The 27,549-nt window shown below is 46.1% G+C and overlaps 2 protein-coding genes across 11 annotated transcripts in view; one reads left to right on the forward strand and one right to left on the reverse strand.

Moving 5' to 3' along the window:
- The window catches only part of ATF7IP2 (activating transcription factor 7 interacting protein 2), a 38,601-nt gene extending 21,207 nt beyond the window's left edge, over positions 1–17,394 (forward strand). For 4 of the 7 annotated variants that reach the window (XM_083474324.1, XM_083474328.1, XM_083474327.1 and 1 more), the window contains exons 6-11: positions 5,252–5,391; positions 5,632–5,699; positions 7,030–7,094; positions 9,006–9,054; positions 10,735–10,877; positions 14,824–17,394. In XM_083474324.1, the coding sequence (XP_083330450.1) occupies positions 5,252–5,391; positions 5,632–5,699; positions 7,030–7,094; positions 9,006–9,054; positions 10,735–10,877; positions 14,824–15,225 (867 nt within the window). In that variant the 3' untranslated portion in view covers positions 15,226–17,394. Of the gene's footprint in view, positions 1–5,251; positions 5,392–5,631; positions 5,700–7,029; positions 7,095–9,005; positions 9,055–10,734; positions 10,878–11,503; positions 11,573–14,823 lie in introns of all 7 variants that reach the window. The other 3 variants (XR_014518915.1, XR_014518916.1, XM_083474326.1) reach the window with 3 other exon arrangements.
- Positions 16,830–27,549, reverse strand: part of EMP2 (epithelial membrane protein 2) — a 31,904-nt gene continuing 21,184 nt past the window's right edge. The window contains exons 2-6 of one of the 4 annotated variants that reach the window (XR_014518930.1): positions 26,068–26,187; positions 25,024–25,114; positions 21,191–21,337; positions 18,681–20,266; positions 16,830–18,634 (exon numbers count right to left, since the gene is read on the reverse strand). Coding sequence is in view for 2 of the 4 variants with exons in the window: in XM_083474580.1 (XP_083330706.1) it covers positions 20,949–21,337; positions 25,024–25,114; positions 26,068–26,145 (558 nt within the window). In the remaining 2 variants the exon portion in view is untranslated. Of the gene's footprint in view, positions 20,460–20,919; positions 21,338–25,023; positions 25,115–26,067; positions 26,188–27,549 lie in introns of all 4 variants that reach the window. The other 3 variants (XR_014518931.1, XM_083474581.1, XM_083474580.1) reach the window with 3 other exon arrangements.

The raw sequence follows: 27,549 nt of genomic DNA on the forward strand, positions 1-27,549 counted from the left end.
GAAAAACTTCTTGACAGTGGGACCCAGATGTTTACTGATGGAGAACAGAAATTGTCAGTGTTTGTAAAAAGCAAAAAAAGAAGGAAAGGGTTCTGACCTCCCTTTATCTTCTCAGTCTCCTTGTCGGCACAAAAAGAGTCCATGGGAATATCCTTGCAGAGTTTTATTCTTAAAAGTCTTTGTGCAAAACACGACTGAATAACTATACACACCAGCACCAACCAACCCAAACACCAGCCACAGCCCAAACTAACATTTCTCACTTATATATACAACTTGGTGCAAGCTGCTGAGTCATGCTGACCCAGCTTTATTCGCATTAAAGAAACAGCGGCCATTTTAGCCGTGACACCCCTTCTGTTTCTCAAATGCGAAAAACCCCAACAGAAACAATACATTACAACAATACAACAATACATTATATACATAAACCCAGTTTTGTCATCAATTCATTATGGCATGTTGCTGGCAAAGGCTTGGTAAACAAATCAGCAATATTATCTTGTGACTGACAATACTCCAGTTTGATTATCCCATTCTGTACACAATCTCTCACATTCGCATGACGGATAGCAATATGTTTTGATGCAGATTTCATTATTTCCGAGCCTGCTAATGCAATGCACGATTGGCTATCTTCATACACTTGGATAGGCAAATCTACTTTACAATCTAGATCTTTTAGTATCTGTATAAACCACATGATTTCATTGCATGCTAGTGACAGGCTCCCATATTCTGCCTCACAGGATGAGGTCGCAACAAATCCTTGTTTCTTTGACCTCCATCCAATTATGGAATTGGCAAACATCATAACCATTCCACTTGTAGATTTTCTAGTAGCTACACAGCTTCCCCAGTCCGCATCAACAAATACTTCTAGTTTTTCATCTTGTGTACTAGATATCTTTAAACATACATTTAATGTCCCCTTTAGATATCTGATAAGCCTTTTCAAAGCACACCAATCGGCAGTACTGGGTTTAGATACACGTTGGCTCAGAACATTTGTAGCACATGCAATGTCTGGCCTTGACCACTGGCTTAAATACAACAGTGATCCTATTTTTGAGTGATACAACTCAGGCTGATCAAATTCATCATCACACACTGTCTTTGGGAAATCTGGTGTCATGGGAGTCTGAACTGGCTTGCAGTTTTCCATGCCAAACTGCTCTATTAAATGAAGAATTTTCTCTTTCTGGCTCAATAGGAAGCTTCCATCTGCTTCCTGCCTTACTTCTACTCCCAAGTAATTGCTTACAGGCCCTAAGGCTTTAAGCTTAAACCTCTTTTCTAGTTGACTTGTGAGCTTCTGGATCTCATCTGTGGAACTCCCTGCCACAAGCAAATCATCAACAAAGACTAAGAGCATTAGGTATTTGTTGCCTGTCCCCTTGGTGTACAAGCATGGATCAGCCACACTCCTATTAAAACCAAGTTTTACAAGGGCTTCATTTAAACACTGGTTCCAACACCTTCCACTTTGTTTGAGACCGTAAACAGCCTTTCTCAAATGCCAGACTGCACCATTCTCCTCTTCAAACCCAGGGGGTTGTCTCATTAACACTTCATGGTCTAAATTTGCATGCAGATATGCAGCATCAACATCAAAATGGTGCACTGCTAGTTGTCTTACAGCAGCAATGGAAAGCATTAAACGAAAAGTTTCACTCTTTACAGTGGGAGAAAACACTTCATCATAACTCTCCCCTTTAATCTGAGTGAACCCTCTGGCTACTAATCTGGCTCGAAAACGTGGTTCCCCAGATGCAAGGGTTTTCCTTTTGTAAACCCACTTGCATGACACCACTCTGCCACCAGGTGGCGGCATTATGACCTCAAACACTTTGTTACGTTTAAAAGAGTCCATTTCTTCTTTCATAGCTTGTTCCCACAAAGCACGTTCCCCAGGGGGTAAGTCTAAGACTTCATTATAACTTTGTGGTTCCACACAACTCACATTGCATACTCTCACTCCTCCTAGGGTCAAACGCTGAGGAGGTACACCCTTGTTTGAACGCTGGGAGCGTCTAGGCACAACTACTTCTTCTTCCCCCCTTATCTCTGGCTCTTCTTCCTCTTCCTCTAGAGAAGTATTATCTATTGCCACATCTTTTGGGGAAATCTGTGCCTCCTCCTCATTCTGCTCCTGTGTTGCCAATGGCTGAGAAGAAGCCTCTTCTCTTACTTGCAGGGGCAGTAGGCAATCAGGGTTGGCATGGATCGCAGTCCATCTGTCCTGGTCAGCGAAGTCTGCACTTCGTGACAGAACCACGCGTCCTGGGCTTAAATTGAAACGCCACCCTTTGCCATAGGACTGGTATCCCACAAACCGCAGTTTCTGCGCTCTAGCGCCCCCTTTCTGGCGCTGAGCTTTGGGAATGTTTACATGTGCCCAAGAACCCCAATTATGGAGCATTGTCCACTCTGGTTCTTTCCCAAACAACACACGATAAGGAATATCTTTTATAGAGCTAGACCAGGTTCTATTAATCAAAAAGTTCGCTGTCAAAAAAGCCTCGCCCCACAGCCTATGGTTGTGGCCCAATCCTGCATCCACTAGCAGGCAGTCCTTTACTGACTGTATCACAGCCCCACGTCTTTCACACAGACCATTTTCAGCAGGGCTATAAGGGTTAGTCAAGCGATGAGTGATCCCCTTACGTCGCAACCATGCCCCAAATTGTTTGTTAAGAAATTCTCCGCCCCTATCTGTTTGCAGCTGCACAACAGGCCGAGTGAAGAGCTTTTCAGCTTGGGCAACCCATTCTCTGAATGTGGGGAAACACTCAGATTTCTGCTTTAACAAAAACAGCCAACTAAAACGTGATTTGTCATCTATTACCAGAAAAGCATATCTGGCGCCCCCTTCAGTCTTCTGTGGAAAAGGGCCTATCACGTCACAATGGACAAGTTCTAAAGCCTCTTTAGATACTCTGTCGCTTTTAGAAGCCACAGGCTTCCTCTTAGATTTGGCCATTTTACATACATTGCAATCTAGGAAACAGTTACAGCTATTTACTTTTAGGTTCTTGCACACCTTTTGCATTTCTGAAAGCACACGGAAATTGGCGTGACCCAGTTTTCTGTGCAGTTGATGTACACACCCCTTATGAACTGGCAAATTATCCTGAACCACCTGGGCTGCTTTAACAGGCTTGTCCTGCATTACATATAACCCATTTTCCAACTTTGCATGGCCACATACCTGAGTTCCATTCTTTATCAGACAGCCATCCTGCGTGAACTTAACACTATACCCTGCATTAATCAAACAGCTTACAGACAGTAAACAATAGTCCAAACTGCTGACAAACAGAGTCTCTGGTAGAGTAGTGTTCAAGCACTGCAGGAAACATGTTCCCTGGCCATCAATCTTGCTTCTACGACCATCAGCAAGATAGATTGAGTCTTTTCCATCAGCTGGCTTCTCCAGGGTCTTAAAGTCCTCCCGACGGTTGCAGATAATCCTGCTGCTGCCAGAGTCCAGCAACCATGTTCCTCGAGGTATCTTCCTCTCCTCTCGAGAAAATGCAGAAACAAACTGAGCAGAACGCGTGTTCTTCTTCTCTGAAGAGAACCCCTTCTGCTTACGTTTCTGTGTCAATTGCTGTCTCTGCTCCATGTCGTCTCCTGGAAGTCTTGCCCTGCATTGACGTTGGAGATGCCCGGGTTGGTTGCATCTATAGCATCTCCTCACCGCCATGGCCAAGTCCAAACCTTGGCGTTGCTCCATTGGCAGATTCTGCTGCTGGCCCCCTCGGCTGTAACTCCTCCGTTCTTGGAGTTCAGCCTGTCTATCTGACCTTCTTTCTGCTTCTTCGGTCAATCTGCCAACCACATACTCAAGGGTCAGATCTCGGGGACGCATACTCTCCATGCTGTTAATCACAGGCAACCAGCTTTCAGGCAAACTTGAAAGGATAATGTATGTTTGGTCAGTCTCATCATAATGCTTACCTCTCTGCTGTAGTTGAAGAAACAGAGATTTCAGCATTTGAAGATGAGTTGCCAAACTCTCACCTTCCTTCATAACAGTCCTGAACAGCCTTCTGGTCAGAGAAATGATAGTTCCAGCAGTTTCTCTGACATGCATTGCCCTTAATAAATTCCAGCACTCAAACGCTGTGCTGGCATTTGCTACATGCAATAACTGAGAGTTGTTCAAACACAGCATAATTTGGGCACAGGCCCTTTCATCCAGCCGTTTTTTCTCAGCAGAGTCCCATCTCAAAACCTCAGTTTCAACACAGTCCCATAGTCCATCTCTCCTTAACAACTGCTGCATTTTAATTGACCAACTCAGCCAGTTGCTCTCTGAGAGAAGTTCAAAAGGGATGCCTCCCCCAATATTTACAACTTGGGAAGACTGGAAATCTGCCATCTCTGCTGGTGCTTGCTGAGCCCCTTCTGTGGGGCCTCCAGCAATCTCTCCTGACTCTCTCTTTAGAGTCCAACTAGATGGTCCTGGCTGGCACTCACCGGCTTCTAGCTGCTGCCTCTGTTGACCCTCAGGTCCCGCCTGGCTCTGCAACTGGTGTAGCCACTCTGTGAGTCGCCTACTGTGGTCCTCTAGCAGTTCAAACTGTTCCAGTAGCCGACGCTGAGTGCTTTCCTGATCCTCAGATCCTAGCCGCTCCAGCGTCGCTGCAGACAGTTACAGCTTGCCACCAACTGCTCCAACGCACAGCCACTGTCTCCGTACACCACCAGGACTCACCAGCTCCTTGCTCCCTTGCTGTCAGTCGTTTTGCACTCTGCACATGCTCAGAAACACTGGGCCCATAACCTGTCAGTGTTTGTAAAAAGCAAAAAAAGAAGGAAAGGGTTCTGACCTCCCTTTATCTTCTCGGTCTCCTTGTCGGCACAAAAAGAGTCCATGGGAATATCCTTGCAGAGTTTTATTCTTAAAAGTCTTTGTGCAAAACACGACTGAATAACTATACACACCAGCACCAACCAACCCAAACACCAGCCACAGCCCAAACTAACATTTCTCACTTATATATACAACTTGGTGCAAGCTGCTGAGTCATGCTGACCCAGCTTTATTCGCATTAAAGAAACAGCGGCCATTTTAGCCGTGACAGAAATAAACTTTAGTTAGTATGTGAGAGAACACAACAGTTACACCGGCTTTAATACTAGCAAGAAGGAGATGCTTCCTTTATGAAGGAGCCTGATTATTCATACTGGAATATGTGGAATAGCACAGTGTACAAGTTATTTTTTTCTCTTTCCTTCCCAGGCCCTCCCTACAAGACCACCTTTGCAAATTGAAATAATGAATTGCCCCAGCCCTCAGCATGGCAATGCAAACAGCATGCCAGCACCGTCAAAAGAGAAGCCATCCAATCTTAACAAAGCTATCCCTAAAAACACAGAAAGGTAAGTCTCCCCACCAGCATGGCAGCTGGCCTTGTTCATTTGCTGCATGCTTGGGAAGTGCAAGTATTGGTCCATGAAAAGCAAGCTTACATTGCTGCTCTCTGCATTTAGCAACACACGTGCTATAACGCCTACTTCCCCCATTATTCATTTCACAAGTAAGACTTTGTTGCCTTAAGTGGAGGGGCTGGGTTCTTTTACATTTCTGCACAATCTATTTTGCTTTCTTTTTTTAATCAGCTCTGAAGACATTATATGCCTTTCTTGGGGGGAAAAGAGCTCAGACGTGGGAACAGTGAATCCTACAGGTACATGAAACTAAATTCTCCTTTCCCCTATTTTAAAAGAAACTTTTCAACAGTATGAGTCTTGTTTCGCAGCTGATTATTAGGTATGTGTTATATATGCACACCATCTGCAAAGGACAATTAGCATAGTTCGAGAGGCAGAATAATACTCTTTCATAGAATTGTAGAGTTACATGGTACTTGTAAGAGTGTAAGTCCCACTGATTGCCTCGTCAACCGAATTAATCCTTTGACTCAGCTTGGCTGTCAAACTTGGCGGGCAGCTCCTGGGCAAAATTGCAGATTCATTTGGACATAATTTGATGCCAGAGTTTGGCAATACGTGATTGAGCTCAGAAAGAAGACACGTCATGGTACATCTGCAAAACCAGATGCCTTCATCTGCCCCACCTGCAGTAAAGCACGTTTCTCCTATACTGGTCTCTACAGACAAAGCAGGCACTGTAGCTCTCCAACGGTTTGACCTTATCCTGGATGATGCACTCTTTCATTGTTGCAAATCTGATTGCCCATTCCACGTCCAATTTAGCAGATTGGTGAAGGCTCTGTGGCAAGACCACCTGGAAGAATTCTACCTTCATGATTTCTATATAACCATATATCCTAATGATGATTTTTATATATCCGTGTATCCTAGTGATGCTTAAATCACTAAGGCTTCAGTAGGGCTAGAAGTGCCTAAATCTCAGGAATCCAAAGTTTCCCTTTGCCCTACTTCTCTCTGCCCTGCTATTGTGCTTGAAGGAAACAATAAATCTGATGTGTTGGCATTTCCTATAGGGAACCTTCCCCAGACTGTTTCTCATGCTCACGAGATGGAGGGTGAGATGGAGGAAACGGGAAAGAGAAGTCGGCCACAGAATGCAATGTTCTAGCCAATAAAAGATGGCGGGGTTACTCAAGCTTCAACGGTCAAATGGGTTTCTTTTCCTCTTTATAGCTGAAAATTAGGGTAAAGGGCATCATGATGCACAGTATTGGAAAAACAGAACTATTCTCTACATGGGCATAGGAAGGGCTTTGCCCCGCTCATTGGCTTGATTTTGCTGCAATATGTAATGCCTAACGCTGTTTGTAATCAGGTATATAAACCCAAAGCCCAAGAGGCTCGGGTACCCAGGCTCTGGAAAGTATTCCACTGGGTCTTTATTGCTCAGCAATAAACTTTGCCTTTTTCTCCACTGCTGTGTCTGTCGATTCTTGGACACATTTGAGTGGGCAACAGGTATTCCTTTATATGCTTGCAACAGCTGCTGCAGAGGGAAGCCATGATCTTTTGTCAGACGAGTTCAAGCGTTTTAAAATTTTCACTTCTTTCAAATTCCCTTAGGTGTTCAGCAGAAAGAAACTTCTGTAAATGCCTCTACTTCAGCTGAAACTCCATGCAACTCTAAGGTCAGCTTTAACATCTCTTCCCCCACCCCACCCTGTCCATAGAATTGTAGAGTGGAAAGAGACCCCAAGGGTCATCTAGTTCCCCCAAAGGTCCACCCCCTTCCAAGGTAGTCCATTCCACGTTCCTAAAGTTTAGTCAGAATCTCTGTTCTTGTAATTCAAAACCATTGGTTTGGCACCTGCCCTCGGAGAAGCAGAAAATAAGTTTGCTCCATATACCAAGTATTCTTTAAGATTCTCTTCTCTGGTGCAACTAGGATTTTATTCCTTTCCCCCATCCTATAATGAACGGATTTGAATGATGAATGACTTTAAAGTGGGGGGGGGGTTGGGGGGGTTAAGCGCAATAAATGTGTCATCCACATCATCTGTGGCTGTGACATTTTGGGCCTTGCCACATGATCAAAGTGTGCCCAGTTATACTGAATTTGGGGGACCCCCTTAAGAGATGGAACCCTCCGAATCTTGCTCTGCAAGGTAAATTGGCCTGGCCTCATTTGAAACACTTGCCTGCCCATCTGCGCCAGCTTCAGTCCCAAAGGAATTTACAGTAGGCGAACGTTACCATGGGAATCTTGATCAGTGGCAATGTACTACCTTAAATCTAGAATATGAACAGCTTGTTTTATCATAGAATCATACAGTTTGGTTTGTTTTAGGAACATATAGTAGGAAGTATGCTGGAACGGTTTGGCAAGTTGCTTTCCAACAGCTTACGGCCTATGCCCTCACCCCAGTCTTCCATTCATCCTCCATCCAAGCAAGCAGGAGCCATGATCAGAGTTCAAGGACCTACACCAGCCAGGCGAAAACATTTGAGCGGGAGCACAGAGGGAGAGGCCTGGGGAAAATGTCTGAGAGCCAAACAACACTGGAGGGAAGCATTCAGCCATCCATCAGGCTCCCCAGTCCTATTACAGACCAGGACCAATTCTGAGAAACTTCTAACTAGTTTTCAGCAGGGGCGAGCCCCTTGTCCCAATTTTTGGCAGCACATTCTTTAAATTAGTTGTAGTACAGTGGTACCTTGGTTCTCAAACGCCTTGGTACCCAAGCAACTTGGAACCCAAACACTGCAAACCCGGAAGTAAGTGTTCCAGTTCATAAACTTTCTTCAGAAGCCAAACATGCTCCGTTTTAAGTGTTATGCTTCCGTTTGGAGTGTTACGCTGCGTTCTGTCTGTTTTTGCTATTTATTTTGCGTTTTTGTGGCGCTGTGTGTGTGTGTGACTGTGTGGAACCCTGTTCAGCTACTGATGGATTGTGTGACTGCAGTACATTGTTTATTGCTTTCATTTTATGGATCCATGGTCTCGTTAGATAGTAAAATTCGTGTTAAATTGCTGTTTTAGGAGTTGTTTTTAAAAGTCCGGAACAGATTAATCTGTTCTGCATTACTTTCTATGGGAAAGTGTGCCTTGGTTTTGGAACACTTTGGTTTTGGAACAGACTTCCGGAACAGATTAAATTGCTGTTTTAGGAGTTGTTTTTAAAAGTCCGGAACAGATTAATCTGTTCTGCATTACTTTCTATGGGAAAGTGTGCCTTGGTTTTGGAACACTTTGGTTTTGGAACAGACTTCCGGAACAGATTAAGTTTGAGAATCAAGGTACCACTGTACTTTATTAGCCACCATGGTTAGTAGCCATTGGTGCAACGTTCCAGTGTCAGAATACCAACTGCTGGGAATTGCAGGTGGGCAGCTGGAGGCAGCAATGTTCTGAATACTGTTTGCTAGAAACCACGGGGGGGGGGTGCATTTGTGCTCAGGCCCTGCTTGAGAATTTTCTACATATGTTTGGTTGGTCACTGTGTGAGAACAGGATGCTGGACTAAGTGAGCCTTTGGCTTGATCCAGCAGTCTCTGCTGAGGTTCTTATGCTTAAACGATTTGAATTCTCTTAATTGCAGAACCCATTATTTATTGATTTGACTGATGAAGGAGATGACAGCAACAAAGGTGAGGAAAGTGCATGCTTTCATATCCATGTTAATGTATTGGGGATGTTTGAAATGTATAAATGACTTTTCCACATGCAGTGCCCAGAACTAAATGGGAAATGTAAAACTACATAAGCAATATCTTGCGGAGCAGCAGTATAGCCCTGCATTTAATTGATACATATATACTTTAGTTTTCTGGTGAGTTGAAGCTGTTGCTGTGGTGGAATGCGACTGGCACTATTGGTTTCCTGCCTTTGTTGTTGCTGCAATGGTGGACTTGAACATACAGCTGATTCTGCTAAGTAGTAATAATAATTTTATTATTTGTACTGCACCCTTCTGACGCGGGTGGCGCTGTGGTCTAAACCACTGAGCCTCTTGGGCTTGCCAATCAGAAGGTCGGCGGTTTGAATCCCTGCGACAGGGTGAGCTCCCGCAGTTCAAAAGCACGTCAAAGTGCAAATAGATAAATAGGTACCGCTCCGGCGGGAAGGTAAACAGTGTTTCCGTGCGCTGCTCTGGTTCACCAGAAGCGGCTTAGTCATGCTGGCCACATGACCCAGAAGATGTTCACCAGCTCCCTCGGCCAGTAAAGCGAGATCAACGCTGCAACCTCAGAGTCGTTTGCGACTGGACCTAGCGATCAAGGGTCCCTTTACCTTTACTTTATCTGACTGGGTTGCCCCAGCCACTCTGGGCAGCTTCCAACATAAATAAAAACACAGTGAAACATCAAACATTGAAAAGTTTCCCAATACAGGGCTGCCTTCAGACATCATCTAAGATTGTATAGTTATTCATCTCCTTGACATATGACGGGAGGGCATCCCACAGAGTGGGTGCCACTACTGAGAAGGCCCTCTTGTCTGGTTCCCTGTAAGCTGTCAGTGAGGGAACTGCCAGAAGACCCTCGGAGCTGGACCTCAGGGTCCGAGCTGAACAATGGGGGTGGAGACGCTCCTTCAGGTACACAGGGCTGAGGCCCATGTATGTTATACAGCTGGCTGGGGGCTGATGGGAGTTGTAGTCAGACAACACCTGGAGGGCAGCAAGTTGAGGACAGTTGCTGTATATGCTTGGTGCCAGCAATATTTAAAATGCTTCATTTTGTAGGAATTGGCAAAGAAAAAGATAAAAGTATTGCAAAGAAAACCAATTTTTTTATATATAACATTTTATTGATTTTCCAAAAATAACAAAAATAAAAAACAATGCCAAAACAAAACAAATTGACTTCCCTCTAATCCCTTCCTTGATTCTGTTATTAAGATACTGCATGTCCATTGTTAAATTTGTAACATATTTAAATCACCTATTATCCATTCATCATAAATTACAAGTAATCTTAAAACCCTGCTAATGTATTAACCTGTGTACTAACCTGTGTACATCACAACTGTATACAGTGGTACCTCTGGTTACGTACGTAATCCATTCCGGAGGTCTGTTCTTAACCCGAAGCACCACTTTAGCTAATGGGGCCTCCTGCTTCTGCCGCGCCGCCGCTGCGCAATTTCTGTTCTCATCCTGAAGCAAAGTTCTTAACCCGAGGTGCTATTTCTGGGTTAGCGGAGTCTGTAACCTGAAGCATCTGTAACCCGAGCTACCACTGTATATGCAATAAACATCTTCCATTCTTCCTTAAATTCATTATTATCTCTTCCTCTTAATTTCATTGTCAATTTTGCCATTTCAGCATATTCCATTAGTTTAATTTGCCAGTCTTCTTTAGATGGGACACCTTCTTCTTTCCAATATTGTGCTACTAAGAAAACCGATTCACCCGTAGAAAGCCTGGTCCTAAATCATCCTCAGCCTGTGCTGCAAACATCAAATGAGGTAGCTAAATGATTTATTCATTCATTCATTCTTAAGGGTATTTGGGGTGTAAAGGGAGGAGTAGTACCTCCAGTGGGGGGCATGTTGTACTCCTTCTGGATTGTTCAGGGTCGTTTGTGCTGTAGATGGAAGTGAGGGGCAGATGGGGTTTGTCAGCCTGCGAAGAACTCTGATACTAAACCTCCACTGCCTTGGGGGCTTCTTCGGGGGGGGGGGGGAGAAAAGGCTAAGGAGTAAACCCTTCATAAATCTGGAGTGGAGTCCCTAAGAGAGTTGGGTGGTGCTTTGTATGCCTCCTTCCAGCAACTCCTGCAGCCAACGTCTTGCTCTGCTTTCCTTTGGACAACATCAGTGAGGCTAAGAGGGGGATCTTGTCATCTGAGCAGCCCAGGACCTCCATCCACACTGCTCAGGCTTGTGCACTGTGCAGGGTCACTTTGATGCTGTTAACGCAGCATTAACAAAATGGGAGGCAGCGGTTGTGTGTGAATGGTCTCTGCAGCCACAGCAGGCGCCGTGATTCTCCAGCAGTTTGACTTCACCCCTGAAGATGCACTCCATTGTCTCCCGAGATAGACTGGTGCCAGCAATATTAATTCTTAATGGCACTAATGCCTTTTTCCCAGCCCTGGTGGTGCCCATGAGTCTCAGAGGATAGCCTGAAGGCATCTGAAGCAGTCCCACTTTACTCCCAGGTAGGTGTGCATAGAATGGGGAAGGATAAGAGCTCTGTGGGAGAGCATCTCCTTTGCACATACAGTGGTACCTCGGGTTACAGATGCTTCAGGTTACAGACTCTGCTAACCCAGAAATAGTACCTTGGGTTAAGAACTTTGCTTCAGGATGAGAACAGAAATTGTGTGGCGGCAGCAACAGGAGGCCCCATTAGCTAAAGTGGTACCTCAGGTTAAGAACAGTTTCAGGTTAAGAACGGACCTCCAGAACGGATGAAGTTCTTAACCCGAGGTACCACTGTAGATGGATTGGTCCCAGTCTCTGGAAGTGCGATTCAGGGGGCAGCAGCATCCCTGTGGCAGAGCACCAATTCACATGCAAAAGTTTCCAGGTTCAGTCGCTGGCATCTCCAGTTAAGAGTTGGGTAGCGAGCGATGGGAAAGATCGTTCACTGATTGTTTCCTATTTAATAAAATATATGGACCTCTTCTCAGTTTGTAAAATCTCAAAGGGTTCACAGTATATACAACATTTGCTAAAATTACTTCAAAACTTAAGGACCCTGCTGAATTAGGCCAATGCCCCATCTAGTCCAGTGGCCAGCCAGGCGCTTGTGCAAAACCCACATGCAGATGGGATCACAAAAGCACATGGCCCACCTGCAATCCAGTGGCACTTTTTTCTTCCTCCGGGCTACACTTTCAGAATAAAAATTTGCTCGCACGACACCAAAATTTCAATTGAAAAGAAATGCATTGGAAAGAACAACTAGGATTGTCTTCAGTTTATCACTTGATGCTCTTGGTTCTCATTTTGAAAAGATACCTTTCCACGTTCTGTTAAAAAAACCCCACTATAGTATGCTAAACTATACGGAAATGATTAATTTTTTCTTGGATCATACTTGAATCTTCCTGCCACACTTGCCATCCTCTCCTGCCACATGCAGCATAATAATTGTAATAGGAATTAATAAAAATAAACTGCAGCAGACAGAACTAAACCATCTTCAGTATTGACAAGTGAAAAACACCAAGCTAAACCCGGAGCTGTTGGTAGAAGCAGTCCCCCCTTGGTGTGTGCCTAGTCTCCACGGGGGTCTCATTCTGCAAAGCAGGAAACAGCCCTGCTCCTCATCACAACCAGCTGTATTTCTGTACAGCCAGGAGAGAGCCACCTGCAAACCACAGGAACCTCCTCTGCCCAAGACCCTGCAGAGCCGCTGCCAGTCAGAGTAGGCGTTGCTGAGCTTAGATGGACAAATAAGCTGGCACACAATTAGACAGTTTCCAATCGGGTGGGTAGGTACGCCACTTTGCTGGCATTAAACTCTGCTGTAAAGGAGCCCCCCCCCCTTGTCCCCATAGGTGAGTCCCAACACCGTATCTGATTTCAGCACACAGTCGCATCTGAAATATCAACAAGAATTTGTCAGGCACTGATGGCAGAGAAGCATTCCACCGAAGCCATACCGAAGGATGAGCTTCATCCTCTTAGCCACTAGAGGGCCATCTTGTAATATAAGCTGCACATCTCTTAGCCCCAGCGACAGGAATGCTACAGCACTTGGCGTTTCTTCAGTTCAGGGTTTCCCAAACTTGGGGCTCCAGCTGTTTTCGGACTACACTCCATCTTCCCTGACCACTGGTCCTGCTAGCTGGGATTTGTAGTCCAAAAAACAGCTGGAGACCTAAGTTTGGGAAACTGCTTTTAGTTCAAGGCTGGGAAACCACATGTAATTGGACTCCAGATCCCATCAGCACAGCCAGTGGTCAAGGATAGTGGGAGCAGTAGTTCGAGAACAGCTGAACGGACACAGGTTTCACACACCTGATATAATTGGGGTTCCTAGATCAGAATAACGCCAGTTTAGCAACACAGGGAGCACGAATCAAACATGCTGTGTGGAGAGAGGGGTTTCGCTTTGAACGTTGTCTCTTAATAGTTTGCGTTATGGAGAAGTTTAGGTGTGGGAAGACAGGAGCATCAAGCTAGTTGTGTCTTTTCCTGCTATACCAGAGTCAGGGGCTTTTTAGAAAATTTTGAACTAGGGAAAAATTGTGGTGATTTGCCTTTACCAAGCTTGTGAAATGGCAAAGCTTGCCTGATGTTTATCTGCAACCCGCATCCATTCATTGTTTACTAATGGACCTTGGTGGCGGCAGAGAATAATGCGTATAAGATTATGATACTGCAAAGTAAAAGCAGTGACATAGCAACAAGAATCCGCAGTTCAGTGGCCAAAGAAACCTTTTTTTATTATTTTTAGCCTCTCTTGCAAGCCTGAACTCAATTCTGAGTTTTAGCCAGCCTGACGTTCACCACGCAACTTTCGGCCACTCATGTTTACTCCTTTGTGATTTCCCCTTTCCTCCATTTCGTATGCATCCCCTTCTTAAATCTCGGCTCATCTGTAAGTTCCTTATGCAGCCCCACTGGTTTCTGTAGATGCTCACTTTCCTTTCCTGTTGGAATTGTCTGCATTTGTGCCTTCAGTATTTCACCGTTAAGAATTCTAGGAAGGAAAACAGCATGTCTTTCATAATGCAACATTCCCTGTGGGATTCTTGTTGCTGTAGCCACTTAACAAATAATGATTTTTCTCATGGAGACATGCGGATCTGCTAAGTGTCCGGCAGCTTGCGGGGGGGGGGGTGTTGGACATACTCCTTGCCTAAGCTGGTGATTTAGCTTTGCATGTGGTCTTGATTATTAGTCTTATTTCATAAAATTTCTATACTGCTTGATTGTAGACAAAAACCTCAAAGTGGTGGCAGGTGGGTGAGCAATTGGAAATGTAAATTTACATTGTTGTGATTTTGCTTGTTTGCTGTATGACAGATTTGCTTAATTCTTTGCTGGTTCTATTTATATGTTTTTGTAATTTTTGTATATTTTCCTCCATTTATTTCTGTTACTTTGTTTCCTGCTCTGGGGTTGAAAGCATCCGATGAAGAGCTTGCTATTAATACTTTAAATGAGTAATATATAAGCAATACAAGCAAGGAGAGCAGCCTCGTTTTTTGTGCGTGAGACATACACAGGGTTGTCGCCAGTTCCAGTCCTACACAGAGTAGATCCATTGAAATTAATGGAACCACTTTAGTCATGACCATTAATTTCAGTGGGTCTGCTCTTAAGTGGGAAAGCCCGTACTTCCTTTCTCTGCACGGAAGTCCCTTTAGTCAGACATGTAAATGGTTGAGCTGAAATGGATTGTTCCGGCCCTTTTTAGCCGCCCTGTTAACCAAAGCTTCTGCTTTCTCCACAGGTCCCTGAAGCATTTCGGCACCTCCCTCCGTTACCGCCGGTTGAGCAGCAGCTGGAGAGCCTGTCCAGATTCAGATATACCCGTCCACCTCAAAAGCTGCACCTCACTGTGGTTCAGGTGGAGAAGCCCAAAGGCTTTGGCCTGCGGTGGGAGGTCAGAAAGGTGGAACCGTGGTGTGCACCTCTAGATAGCTTCCACTTGTTCGTTTGCATGGAGTTCGTCGGTAAAGGTGTGCCGACCAGCTGGCTTAGGGTGCGGGAAATTAAGGCCATGCCTCTCCCCATGGGTTGCTCGTTAGCCCAGATTGCTGGTTGCTCCAAGTGTTACTTTACCATCCAGTCAAAGGACATTTATGGACGTTATGGACCCTTTAGTGACATTCATGCCATTTCGATGACGTAGCTCCTGTGAGGGGGGATCTAGGCTCCTACAGGACGTCTACTTTATGTGTCCCTCTTCTCTCTATGCTGCCTATGGCTGGCGCCAGTTTCAGGATTCCAGTTACGGTAAGGTTTGACACCTCACTTCTGAGACTTCCCGTTGACCTCTTGCCTTTCTGCGAGGGGCGCACTTAACATTTTAGATTTTGGAGGGGAGAGAGAAAGGACCTTTGGCTTTGCTGCTGCTGTTACACTGCAACTCCCATCATCCTGGCCTGTTCACCATACTGGCTGGGGCTGATAGGACTTGTAGTTCAACAGCATCTGGACTGCTTCGGCCCCTTTCCCCTGTTAGTTACAGTTCCTATAAGCTCAGACCACCAAAACGGTCTCCCTTGCAGGCGTGCCGGGTAGTGGAGGCTGAGGAGTCTTCAGCTCCCCCCCCCAAAAAAAATTCAAGGAGTCTTCAGCCCCCCAAAACCCTGTGGTCCGCTCCCCCTCCTCCCCCGATATTGCATGGATAGGAGGCTGAGCGTGGATCCTGGGGGCTGCACTCTGCCTCTTCCTGCCCAATGCTGTGTAGGGAGAAGACAGCCATTTGAGCGCTGGCATCACAGCAGCGGGGGTGGGGCACCAGTGTGTCCCGGCCCGGCACGCTATTTGGGAGCGGACGCGTCATGTGATGTGCCCCCCCCCCTTGTGGGGTGCAAGTTGACGCCCCTGCTCCCTTCAATGTATTTTCACATATCTTGGCAGAAAGAGATTCATAATTGCACCCATAATGTCCTCATCATCTATGGCCTCTTCCAGGTCTCTCTCCCACGTCACCTTTAGTGTGCCTTTAGCAGATGTGGAAGTTGGTTCCTTTTGCTTTATAAATTAGAAACTTGGCCTTGCCTGAAGGGCAGGTTTCAAAAGCCATTTGTGATGCTCTGAAGCCACATGCACTACAAAGAAGGCAAAAATACCCCCCCCCCTCCCAATTTTGCAGCTCGCAGACCTACTACAGCTTAGTTAGGGTCACCAGTTCCTCCTCTGAACTTCTAGATGTGGAAAACTCTCCAGCCATATCTGATCTGCATTCCTGGTGGCTTTTTTAAAAAAATTAAATTATGCCTGTAGTGTATAAGCCCTGCTGGTCATCAGAGCTAAAATTCATGGTCACCGGTGGCAACTTTCCTCGTGGGACCCTGTCACAAAGAAAGCCGGTGTCTTTGTCACCTGTACTGATTCATCCAGTTAAACCTCTAGCTGCTTAGTGCACATATTATTATTTTTTGCTTTAGTTAGTCATGGGGAAAGAAGGCAAAGCAATTAAAGCCTTTGAACACTTGAAATTCTGAAGATGCGCAAAGCGGCATGCCTTCTACCTCCGAGTATCCAGTCAGGCGCTGCTTTCAAGCCTGTCTTCCCAGTCCTTCGGGCTAGAAGGCTGCTTGAGAACGAAATGAAAGTTGCTAGTCTCAGAACGCTTGGTTGAACTCGGCAGGCGTTTGTGTGCATGGGTGGTACAATCCCGCCCACTCCTACCTCTTCTTCATCTTAATGTCTAGCATCTCTTTTAAAAAGCTGGGCTTCCCTTCAGCGTTTAGGCAGATGCTGTCAAGAAACCAAACTGCAACACAGTATCGGCACAATACTGGTTGTAACTTTTATTTCCATGTACACAGATGGTATATAAAATACAAAACAACAGAGGCACAGTCGGTAGAGCTAAGCTAGCAGTCTTGACAATCACTGTCCTCCGCCAAGCATTTTTGGATTTCTCAATTTCTCCCCCAACCCCAGAACTTGAAAAATGGTAGTACTAACGTACGAAGGAGTGCCTATTATTCCCAGGCAAGTGGCAAAGGCAATAATAGCATTGTCAGAATTGGGGGTTTTTGTATTCTCTGGTTATATTATGATTTGCAATTCAAATTTCTATTAAAGTGGTCAGAAAATATAATTGGCATAATGTTATCTATGTATGTACAGGTACATTTTTTTTGTTTTGTTTTTTTACATAAATACAAATTCTATCTATATAAAAAACACACCTGGTCAGACTAGTTCATTCTTTAGAACAGAGAATAAATGGTGGCACAGATTCTTGCATACAATGTATGTGTGGCTGCATGCAGAATGTCTGGGGATTCGGGAGGATGGTGCAGGAATAGGGTGCAATAAATCTGGGATCGCGCGGAGGGGGGGAGAAACGGCAACAGAGTGTGGGCAACCTTTCAGTGGCTTTATGCCAATGGTGGGTGGAGCAACAGATCTGGTTCTCTTTGCACAGTAGGGTCTATCCCAACCATGCAAAAGTCATGAGGTTTCTCTCTACACCATCGCTTCAAAGATGTCACTACAGGCACACAAAAAGCATGGTTCTATGTTCCATACAGGAGCATAAAAGTGATTCTGGGAGGAGCTGGGATCATCAACTTGGCCTTTTAACTTGGCCTGATTTACTTAAAATGAGTTGTCACCAGTTTATCCATTTGGCCAAATGTTTTTGTTTGCAGGATCTAAAACACTCCCATCCCTTCCCCGCCCCCCAGGTTTATGCTAACATTTCAAGTTGGGCATACCTTTTAAAAATACCTTTTCTAGAGCACCATTTTGAGAGATGAAAGGGGGATTACAGAGGGGAAGTGGCCATACGAAGATGCAAAAGAAAACACATTTAACACACACAAAAAGCACTCCCACTAAAAAATGCCCTTCCACACCGCTCACAATGGTTGTCTGTTAAATAGCTGCATTCTTGCACATTCTCCGAAATCTCAAAAAGGTCCCTCGTATTGAGAGATCAAATGAGCTACATGCACATTTAATTTAAACTGGATGGCAGCATGATTCCAAAGGCAGCTGATGTTCAAGTAAGAGGATGCAGATCAGCTGACAGCCCTGCAGACAGAGAAATCCTAAGCATGCTTACTCAGAAGAAAGTCCCTGTTGGGTTTAATGGGACTGATACCCTAGGAACAGAGAGAAGGATTTTGCAGCCTTAGTGATCAATGGGTCGTCCTTTTCCATTAATATCTTTTAATGCCCTATAAAGCCATCTTTGTTGTTAAGGCGGTCAGACATTTGTAGCTATACGAACAAGGCTCCTGGGTGAAATATAGGATCCTTAAGAGCAGCCTGAGGTTATTCAAGGTTTCTGCACCTGCTAATAATAAGAGCCTCTGGGGTTTTGAAAACCAGGTGACTTGTTAGTGGGTAAATTTGTCAGACAGATTGGAAAGACCTGATATATTTGCCAACAAATATGCCAGATAGTTAGCCAAATACTGGCTCGTTGGTTGGTTGAAGCCGTGATCTGGGGCAATCAGGAATCCCAAACTCTTCTGGAATAATACATTAGTGTTGGGTGGCTCTTTCCTGGTTGTAAAAATAAAATTGAGTCTTCCTGCCTGCTCTATTTACCTCAAAGTAGGGAAGCTGTGCTTTAGCACTGACATTTTCCTGCTAAAATGCCGTCAAGCTGGGTGCCCAGTGCTTTCTTCTGAGTCATGACTTTTGGTTTGCCTAAGCCTAATATTGCCTATAGCAGGGATGACAATCCTAAGGGCCATATCTGGTCCCCCAAATGATTTTTGCCAGCCCCCCAACAACTTGGCGATGTTATTTGTTTTCTGACGGACACTATGCTGACAGCTCGCCATGATCCACGCAAGGAAAAGGCCCTTCTACAGCCCTGCTACCTAGGATCCCTTTTGAGTGGAGGGATTGAGTGCCTTCTCAAAGACAAGACAGCCTTTCCATTTGAATTCTTCCAAAACGCAGAGAAATAGTAAAGATTAAGGCACGGTTGGACTGCCGCCGCAGAAACAAGCTGAGAGGTGGTGGGCTTGGGAAAGTGCCTCTCTGGGTCTCGATCAAGGCAGTGACCATCTTTGCGGCTTCTTGAGGTAGCTCTGGATACATGGTTCAGCAGGAAGAGGATCGGTCCCAAAGCAATTGTTTCAGCCTTAGGCAAGTAATGTTCTCTGAACCTTTCAGGGCTCTTCACTACACACCTATCGCAGCAGAACACTATCTTCCATAGCAGTAACTTAAGACACTCCCAGCTGGAATTATTTTGAAGCATGGCATGGGCAGATGTATCCAAGCTGGATTTAGAGCAGGCTGTACCCCTGTTCTGCCGCCCCCTGCCATGACCATTAACCACACGGGCACTGCGCCAAACCAAATGGACCCTTGAAATCAGCCCAGAACCATAGTGTTGAGCTTGCCAGCGTCACACCAAACCATTGCTTTTTAGAAAGAACCTCCTAGGCTGGCATTCAATCACTGGAGGAACTACCGGCTGCAGGATTATCTCCCAGATCCACAGAATTATTTCTGTGGCCAAGGGCAGTCTAGAACCCCCACCCCCCAATTCCTATTTCTCAAAAGAAACCCAGCCGTCCAGTTGAGCACATGTTGCTAGCGACAGAATAATGTTTGCTGTGCTCTGCCAGCTGTTCACATCTGTCCTACAGAGCCATAACCAGCTGTGGGGAGGGATGCTCTTTTTATTAATGCCTAGTAACATTACCTGTTTTGAAAGCTGTATAAGAAAAGGAAACAAGAATAGGTACAATCAATGACTTTTGGGAGACTACCATAGACATGGGTTGCCTTTAAGGTACCCCACCCACGCCCGGGGGGGTTAGCTGTTCCAGTTCACCTGCATTTTCCCCCTCCCATAGTCCTTGTTTCAACACCAAGCAGGGAGAAGGAGGAGGAAGGGGGCCGTGGCAGGACAAAAAATACAGACAATAACTTTTCCTTACTACAAAACCGCTCTTCTGCTATATACAAAATAGTTACTGGACTCCCAGTACTGCGAAACGGACAAACCGTTTCCTTTTCTCTCTCTTCCTCCTTCAACTAGCCACTGCAGTTTTATTTACGCTTCCTTAGTATTAGGTACATGATTCCACTGAGCAACGTGAAAGAGAAGGCGACCCACGCCAGGACATAGGAGTAGCCGTACTGCCCGCTGGACACCTGGAAAAAGTCGTACTGCGGACCCACGTGAAACTCCTCGTGGCGGTCCGTGTAAATGGACGCGGCAATCATCACGCACAGACCTAGGAAGGGAGAGAAAGGGGAAAGCCTGTGAATGGGCTGAGGATAGATCTGCCCGGAACCAGCCTCCTGGTGTTCTCGGCAAGTTAAGACTGAAAATATCTCTTAAGAAATCAGAAAGAAGCACTAAGCATCCACGAAACCAGCTTGCTGTCAAGGTGGTCTGGGTCTAATCAGTGCCTGGATAAGGGAGAGCTACCGTATTTTTCGCCCTATAGGACGCACCGTCCCATAAGGCGCACCTAATTTTTGGGGGGGGGAAATAAAGGGGGGGACATTATTTTTCCCCCAGGCGCGGGGCTGGGGCGGGGGAAGCCCGAGCTTCCCCCGACCACAGCCCCCAGAACAGGCAACTCTACGCAAGCCGTGGGAGCCCGGTGCCGGGCTCCCGCGCTTTGCGGAGAGCTGCGCGCTGAGCTCAGCGCGCCCAGCCTTCGGCATGCAGGCAACTCTCCGCAAACCGCGGGAGCCCGGCGCGGGCTCCCACGGCTTGCAGAGATCTGCGCGAAGCCTGGAGAGTGAGAGGGGTCGGTATGCACCGACCCCTCTCGCTCTCCAGGCTTCAGCGAAAGCCTGCATTCGCCCCATAGGACGCACACACATTTCCCCTTCGTTTTTGGAGGGGGGAAAGTGCGTCCTATAGGGCGAAAAATACGGTAGGTCTCAGGTCTGGCCCCAAAAATCTCAGGGTCTGGGATGCAACCCAAGGGCAGCCCCTGGTGATGCCACGGGGATGGCGCCAGTGGTGTCATGGGGTGGGCCCTGGAGACGGAGGTTAATTGGGAGAAGAGATGGGGAGCACCCTCCCCAGACTCTTTGTGCTGTCTTGTGGCGCAATGGCTCAGTGTGACAGCTCCTTGTCACGACTCCATGCTCTTTTGTGAGAGCGGCCGCTGCACATCCTTTAACCGGGAGGAGGTACTCACAGGATAGCAGCTGGATGATGGATGTTAAGACGAATCTCTCGCCTTGCTTTAGGCGGAACAGCTGGAGGATGAAAACAAAAAAGGCCACACAGCAGAGGATGGTGGAGAGGATCATCGTCGCCTGAATTGCCTGGATAGACTGGTAGTCTGTAAAACATACATGGGGAGGAAGTAGCAGTTAACAGTACATTTAGGAAGATTCCTGCATTGCAGCGGGTTGGACTTAGATGACCCTTGTGGTCCCTTCCAGCTCTTAGGATTCTACGAGTTCTACAAGGACAACCCTAGGACTTAAGGGGGAGACAGCCAGTGTCAATCCCTCAATCTGAATTTAAGCAGGTAGGAGAGGATTGGGATTGCTTCTCACTGCGAGAAGCAAAGCTACAGGGAACCAGGCAGAGGGCCTTCTCGGTAGTGGCACCCGCCCTGTGGAACACCCTCCCATCAGATCTCAAAGAGATAAACAACTACCTGACATTCATAAGACATCTTGAGGCAGCCCTGTTCAGGGAAGTTTTTAATGTGTGACATTTTAATGTATTTTTAATCTTTATTGGAAGCCGCCCAGAGTGGCTGGGGAGACCCAGCCAGATGGGCGGGGTACAAAGAATAAATTATTATTATTAAGAGCAATTTATTATTTATATGCCACCCATCTGCTGACTGGGTTTCCCCAGCCACTGGGTGGCTTCCAACAAAAGATTAAAAATACAATAAAACATCAAACATTAAAAACTTCCCTAAACAGGGCTGCCTTCAGCTGCCTTCTAAAAGTCAGATAGTTGTTTCTTTTTGACATCTGATGGGAGGGCATTCCACAGGGAGGGCGCCACTACCGAGAAGGCCCTCTGCCTGGTTCCCTGTAACCTCACTTCTCTCAACAAAGGAACCGCCAGAAGGTCCCTATGGATTTTTATATGCTGGCCACCCCTCCCAAACCAATATTGCTGGGTCAGATCTTCGATGGTCATCCTTGGATGCTGTAGTCAGTGGTTCAGAATACATCTGCAAGGCACCTCTTGATGCTTGCCTTCCCACGCTAGCAGTCTAGTCTCTGCACCGTCTCAGTGCTTCCCAAAGGGAAGTTTGTTTTCTGAGGTCTTGACAGTCACATTTAATTTCCGGGCTGGTTGTTTTTAAAAAAATAAAAATTACATTATATAAAAAAATAATCATGCCATTAATTTTTCCTTCTTGGAACCCACCTGCATCCTGCCAGCGACTTCCTCCCGCCACTGCTTGCGCAGAGTGACAATAAGAGAAGGTGTCAGCCTCTTGCCAACTCTCCTGAATCCATTTCCTCCCGCCCTCCTGCTCCCCAAATAAATGCAACTTCCACAAAGAGGAACTTTTCAGGGTCTGGCTGCGCCAGCCAGCCCTGCCCTTCCTTCTGTTGTTCTTCAGACATCAGCGAAATCAGGGGATTAACTACGAGATGCAACCAGGGTAGGTAGAGGCATTAGAATCATAGAATTGTAGAGTTGGAAGGGACCCTGAGGGTCATCTAGTCCAACCCCCTGCAATGTAGGAATCTCAGCTAAAGCATCCATGACAAATGGCCATCCAACCTCTGCTTAAAAACCTCCAAGGAGAGCACCACCTCTCACAGGAGACCGTTCCACTGTCAAACAGCTCTTAACTTCCCAACCACCACCTCCTGCCTTGCACACCTATATTTCACTGTTTAAACTAGTTGACAATTAATATAAAAATTGCTAAGCATAATCTTTTTTTAAAAAAAGTCATATGACTATACCATTCTTGTTTTGAAAAGCAAGCTTTGAGACAGATGCCTATGGCATATTATATTCTCAACATAACGTTCAGATTTTTGGGCATTGAATTACAAGAGGATCTGTCCTGGAGTGTCAACACAAGGGGGCTTGTGAAGAAGGCGCAGAGGAGACTGTACTTTTTGAGAATACTAAGGAAAAACCATCTTCCACAGAAACTGCTGCTTGCCTTCTATCACTGTGCCATTGAGAGCGTGCTCACTTATGGCTTATGTGTGTGGTACGGAAGCTGTACTACCCAGGACAGGATGGGGTTGTGCAGGGTTGTTAAGGCAGCAGAGAGCATTGTTGGCTGCCCACTCTCCACCTTAGAGCAGATTTATGCCACAAGGTGCCATAGGAAGGCACTGGACATAGTAAAAGAACCATCGCATGCTGGTCACTGTCTCTTCGAGCTCTTGCCTTCGGGACGGAGATACAGGACGATGAAGACAAGAACGAGCCATCTTAAGAACAGCTTATTCTCCAGAGCGATCTCGGCCCTGAATGGGAAGCCCGGACTTTGAAAGTCATCTAATCTCCCTTGCTGTATTATACTGTATTGTTTAATTAGTGTTTTTATGGAGCAGTGAAGTAATTTCGTTGTCCCCGAAGGGGGCAATGACAATAAAGATATTAGTAGTAGTAGTAGTAGTAGTAGTAGTAGTAGTAGTAGTAGTATCTAGCCATGTGTAACCTGGTTTACCTGTACAGTGGTACCTCAGGTTAAGTACTTAATTCGTTCCGGAGGTCCGTACTTAACCTGAAACTGTTCTTAACCTGAAGCACCACTTTAGCTAATGGGGCCTCCTGCTGCTGCTGCACCGCCGGAGCACGGTGTCTGTTCTCATCCTGAAGCAAAGTTCTTAACCTGAAGCACTATTTCTGGGTTAGCGGAGTGTGTAATTTGAAGCGTATGTAACCTGAAGCGTATGTAACCCAAGGTACCACTGTATCTACAAAATGAACTACAGTCATACCTCGGGTTACAGACGCTTCAGTTTATCTTTTTTTGGGTTACGGACTGCCGAAACCCGGAAGTACCAGAACGCGTTACTTCTGGGTTTCAGCAGTCGCACATGCGCAGACGCGCCAAATCGCAACCCGCATGTGCGCAGACACGCTGCTGCGGGTTGCGGACACTGCGGGTTGTGAACGTGCATGCCGCACGGATCATGTTCGCAACCTGAGCGTCCACTGTACTACTCTGTGCTTAAGCAACCTAGAAAGAATTGGTGTATTATCTACTAGTTTCTTGATCAGAAGGAGAAAGTTTTACTATTAGATTTATTCTTAGGAGAGCATTTCTTAGGCAAGGTCTCCAGCGCTGCCACTAATTGCTGCTGTGGTATATGGCCGGCAGCCGTGGCAGGGGCACCACACACAAGGGGGCCCAGGCGGCTGGCACCCAACCATACCCATTGCCCCATAAGTAGGTTCCCTGCCAATGCCTCTTCCACAGTGCCCAGCTCCTGCATAATGCCAACACCCAACAGCTCCTGAACTGCAGGCGCCCTGCAACAGCTGAAGCAAGCCTCACCCTCCATCCTCATCTGCATGCCCTCCCACTCTCAATCTCGGCTACCATTGTCAATTTCTACCTCCTCCCCCTTCCGGCATCGGACGCGGCACCTGGGACAGCCAATGGGCAGCGAGATTGGAACTGCCTGCATCCAATCACAGGGCTGGCTTCGCCGCAGAGGCCCCATGGGAAATGTAGTTCTTTTTAGGAGCCAAACCAAAAAAAAAAAAAAACCCAGGACATTCTGCCAAGTTTTAAAAATCCCTCCAGAAAACAAAATTTTACCCCCAAAACGAGGCCATGTCCAGGAAAATCCGGACGTATGGCAACCCTACTCAGGAACATCCTTAAAAGAGATTCGCCAACACTCATTTCTGCATGCCATGATGTCATTACATTTTCCAGCCAATGATGAAGAGAAGCGCATAGGGAAATATTATTGTGATGATGATACACACTCCTTGGAAGACACTGATGGTGGGTGGGGAGAAAGAAGTAATCCCACCCCAAGATGCAGGAAGAGCTGTCTGATGACTCACCTGGGAAGGTCTCATCCAGGGCTGTACAGTTAGTGCCATTGAGGCAGCGATGCCAGACATCTGTGGAGAAGTCCTCCCCGACCCACCATGCCTGGAGAAGGATGATTTTAAAAAGCATATGAAAATATAGATCTTGGAGGATTGATTGGTCGCTTTCACTTTGATGCCAGTTTTCCACAATCAGCTGTGCCCAAAGTGGCTTCCAGCAGACATTTCAAAACATCAAAATACAAACAGAGCATGTTGCTAAATTGAAAAATGACAAAAATCTGACAAACACAGAACAAATTCAATATTAACCCCCCCCCCCCAAAAAAAGTCTAGGTTTAAGTAAAACCAGAGTTAACTGACAATAACGTTTCTGGTGCTGGTCTTCCCAATTTGATTTGATTTAACATTGGTATCCTGCTTTTCCAATGGCAAATGCTGAGCTCAGGGCAGCCGGCTCACAAGAATCACAATAGCATTTAAGAAGCAGTCACTATACCACCAAGTACCATAGTGCATAAAGAAAGCAAATAACAAATTCATTGAAATGATTATTACAGTTCAGTTAAGCCAGGCATGGCCAAACTTGGCCCTCCAGATGTTTTTGGAACTACAATTCCCGTCACCCCTGACCACAGGTCCTGTTAGCTAGGGGTGATGGGAGTTGTAGTCCCAAAACATCTGGAGGGCCAAGTTCTAAAGATCAGAAACCATCCATCAAAATGATCAATACACTTCCTGCACTCCAAGGAGCCTGGCTTATATGCAGCTCAGAGGGGAACGGTCCTCTTACCAGGGTAGATGGCTGGCTCCCATATCCTTACTCCAGAGGAGGCTGAAAGCAGCCAAAGGCCAACGTCAGGGAGGGCAATGGTGGCAACAGGTTCAAAACATCCAGCCCCTCCAGTAAAATACATAGAGTGTCTCCACTTTCAATTTGTGGAGTCTTTTTCACTTCCATTTCGAAGACTTTCTTTTCATCTTTGAACACCAGGCACGCAGACACACACACCCCAAATCAAAAAAATAATAATATGCTGTTGGCGGGCAACTTACGCTGTCAATCGTGGCGATGAACAGAAGGGCAGCCGAGCTGATGTGGAAGACGATGATGAAGGCGAGGAGAATCAGCATCTTTGCGAGGGGAGGGTTGCACTAGTCTAGAGGAAGAGAATGCTGTACCAAAAGACAAGGAGGGAAAGTGGTTTAGAGCTTTGGAAATGGGTGCTTACTGTGAAATGATGGTGATTTTTTAATTAAATTTATATACCACCTTTTTTTTTAAAAGGCCACCGGGTAACTTAAAACACAGAACATAAACAATACAATTCTGTACATATCATGCTATCTATACAACAAACAAGGTTTTATAGGTATCATTGTAATAACACATACATACATAGAGAAAAACACTCCTATAGAATAACTTTTTTTGGCTTCCGCCTTCATCCGTTGCTCAGGTAGACAGACAGACAAATCAAAGTTGCCTTCACACGACACACACACAAGCTTTTATTCTTCTTTATATTATATGATTATTTTTATATTTATATCCCCCACTGCACAAGGATATAATTATTTCCTTCAAGGAGCTCAAAGTGGTCACCTGGTTCTCCCCCTTCCTGCCCACCCCCAACAACAACCCTGTGGGGTAGATTTGGCTGTGAGGAAATGTTTGGCTCAAAGTCACTTGCTGAGCTTCATAGAGGCTGAGTGTGGGGACCTGAACCCGATCTCCCAGCTCCTAGTCCAGGGGTGGGGAATCTGAGGTCTTGGGGGGGAAATGTGGCCCTCCAGGCCTTGTTATGTGACCCTCAAAACCCTCCCCAGGCCACACCCTGTAAAGGTAAAGGGACCCCTGACCATTAGGTCCAGTCGTGGCTGACTATGGGGTTGCGGCGCTCATCTCGCTTTACTGGCCGAGGAAGCCGGCGTTCAGCTTCCGGGTCATGTGGCCAGCATGACTAAGCCGCTTCTGGTGAACCAGAGCAGCGCACGGAAACGTCGTTTACCTTCCCGCTGGAGCGGTACCTATTTATCTACTTGCACTGGTGTGCTTTCAAACTGCTAGGTTGGCAGGAGCAGGGACCAAGCAATGGGAGCTCACCCCGTAACGGGCATTCGAACTGCCGACCTTCTGATCGGCAAGTCCTAGGCTCTGTGGTTTAACCCACAGCGCCACCCGCGTCCCTGTACCTCCCTCAAATGTGCATTTAGACAGTGAAAATTCCACTTGCTTGCTTGGAACAGAGAGGGGTGTGTGGGAAGACCCTGTACTTTTGCACCACTTCAATGTAGCCTATTTATTTATTTCACTAAATTTATATAAAACATAGCTGTGTAAGCCTTTGGCAATTGCACAGACTAGCTGAGCGAATCCAACAAAGGACGGGGCCCACTGCAGCAGCAGTGCTTATTTCTTACTGAAAAGGGGTCTCTCTACTCTGACTCCAGTCTTATCATACCATTTCTGGCAGCATGTACTTTGAGAAGGCTGGGAAGAAATAGATTTCTGTAACATCTGTGGTTTAAAGAAGA

Source organism: Podarcis liolepis (assembly GCF_965112155.1).
Source record: "Podarcis liolepis genome assembly, chromosome: 14".
In the NCBI taxonomy this organism is placed as follows: Eukaryota; Metazoa; Chordata; class Lepidosauria; order Squamata; family Lacertidae; genus Podarcis; species Podarcis liolepis.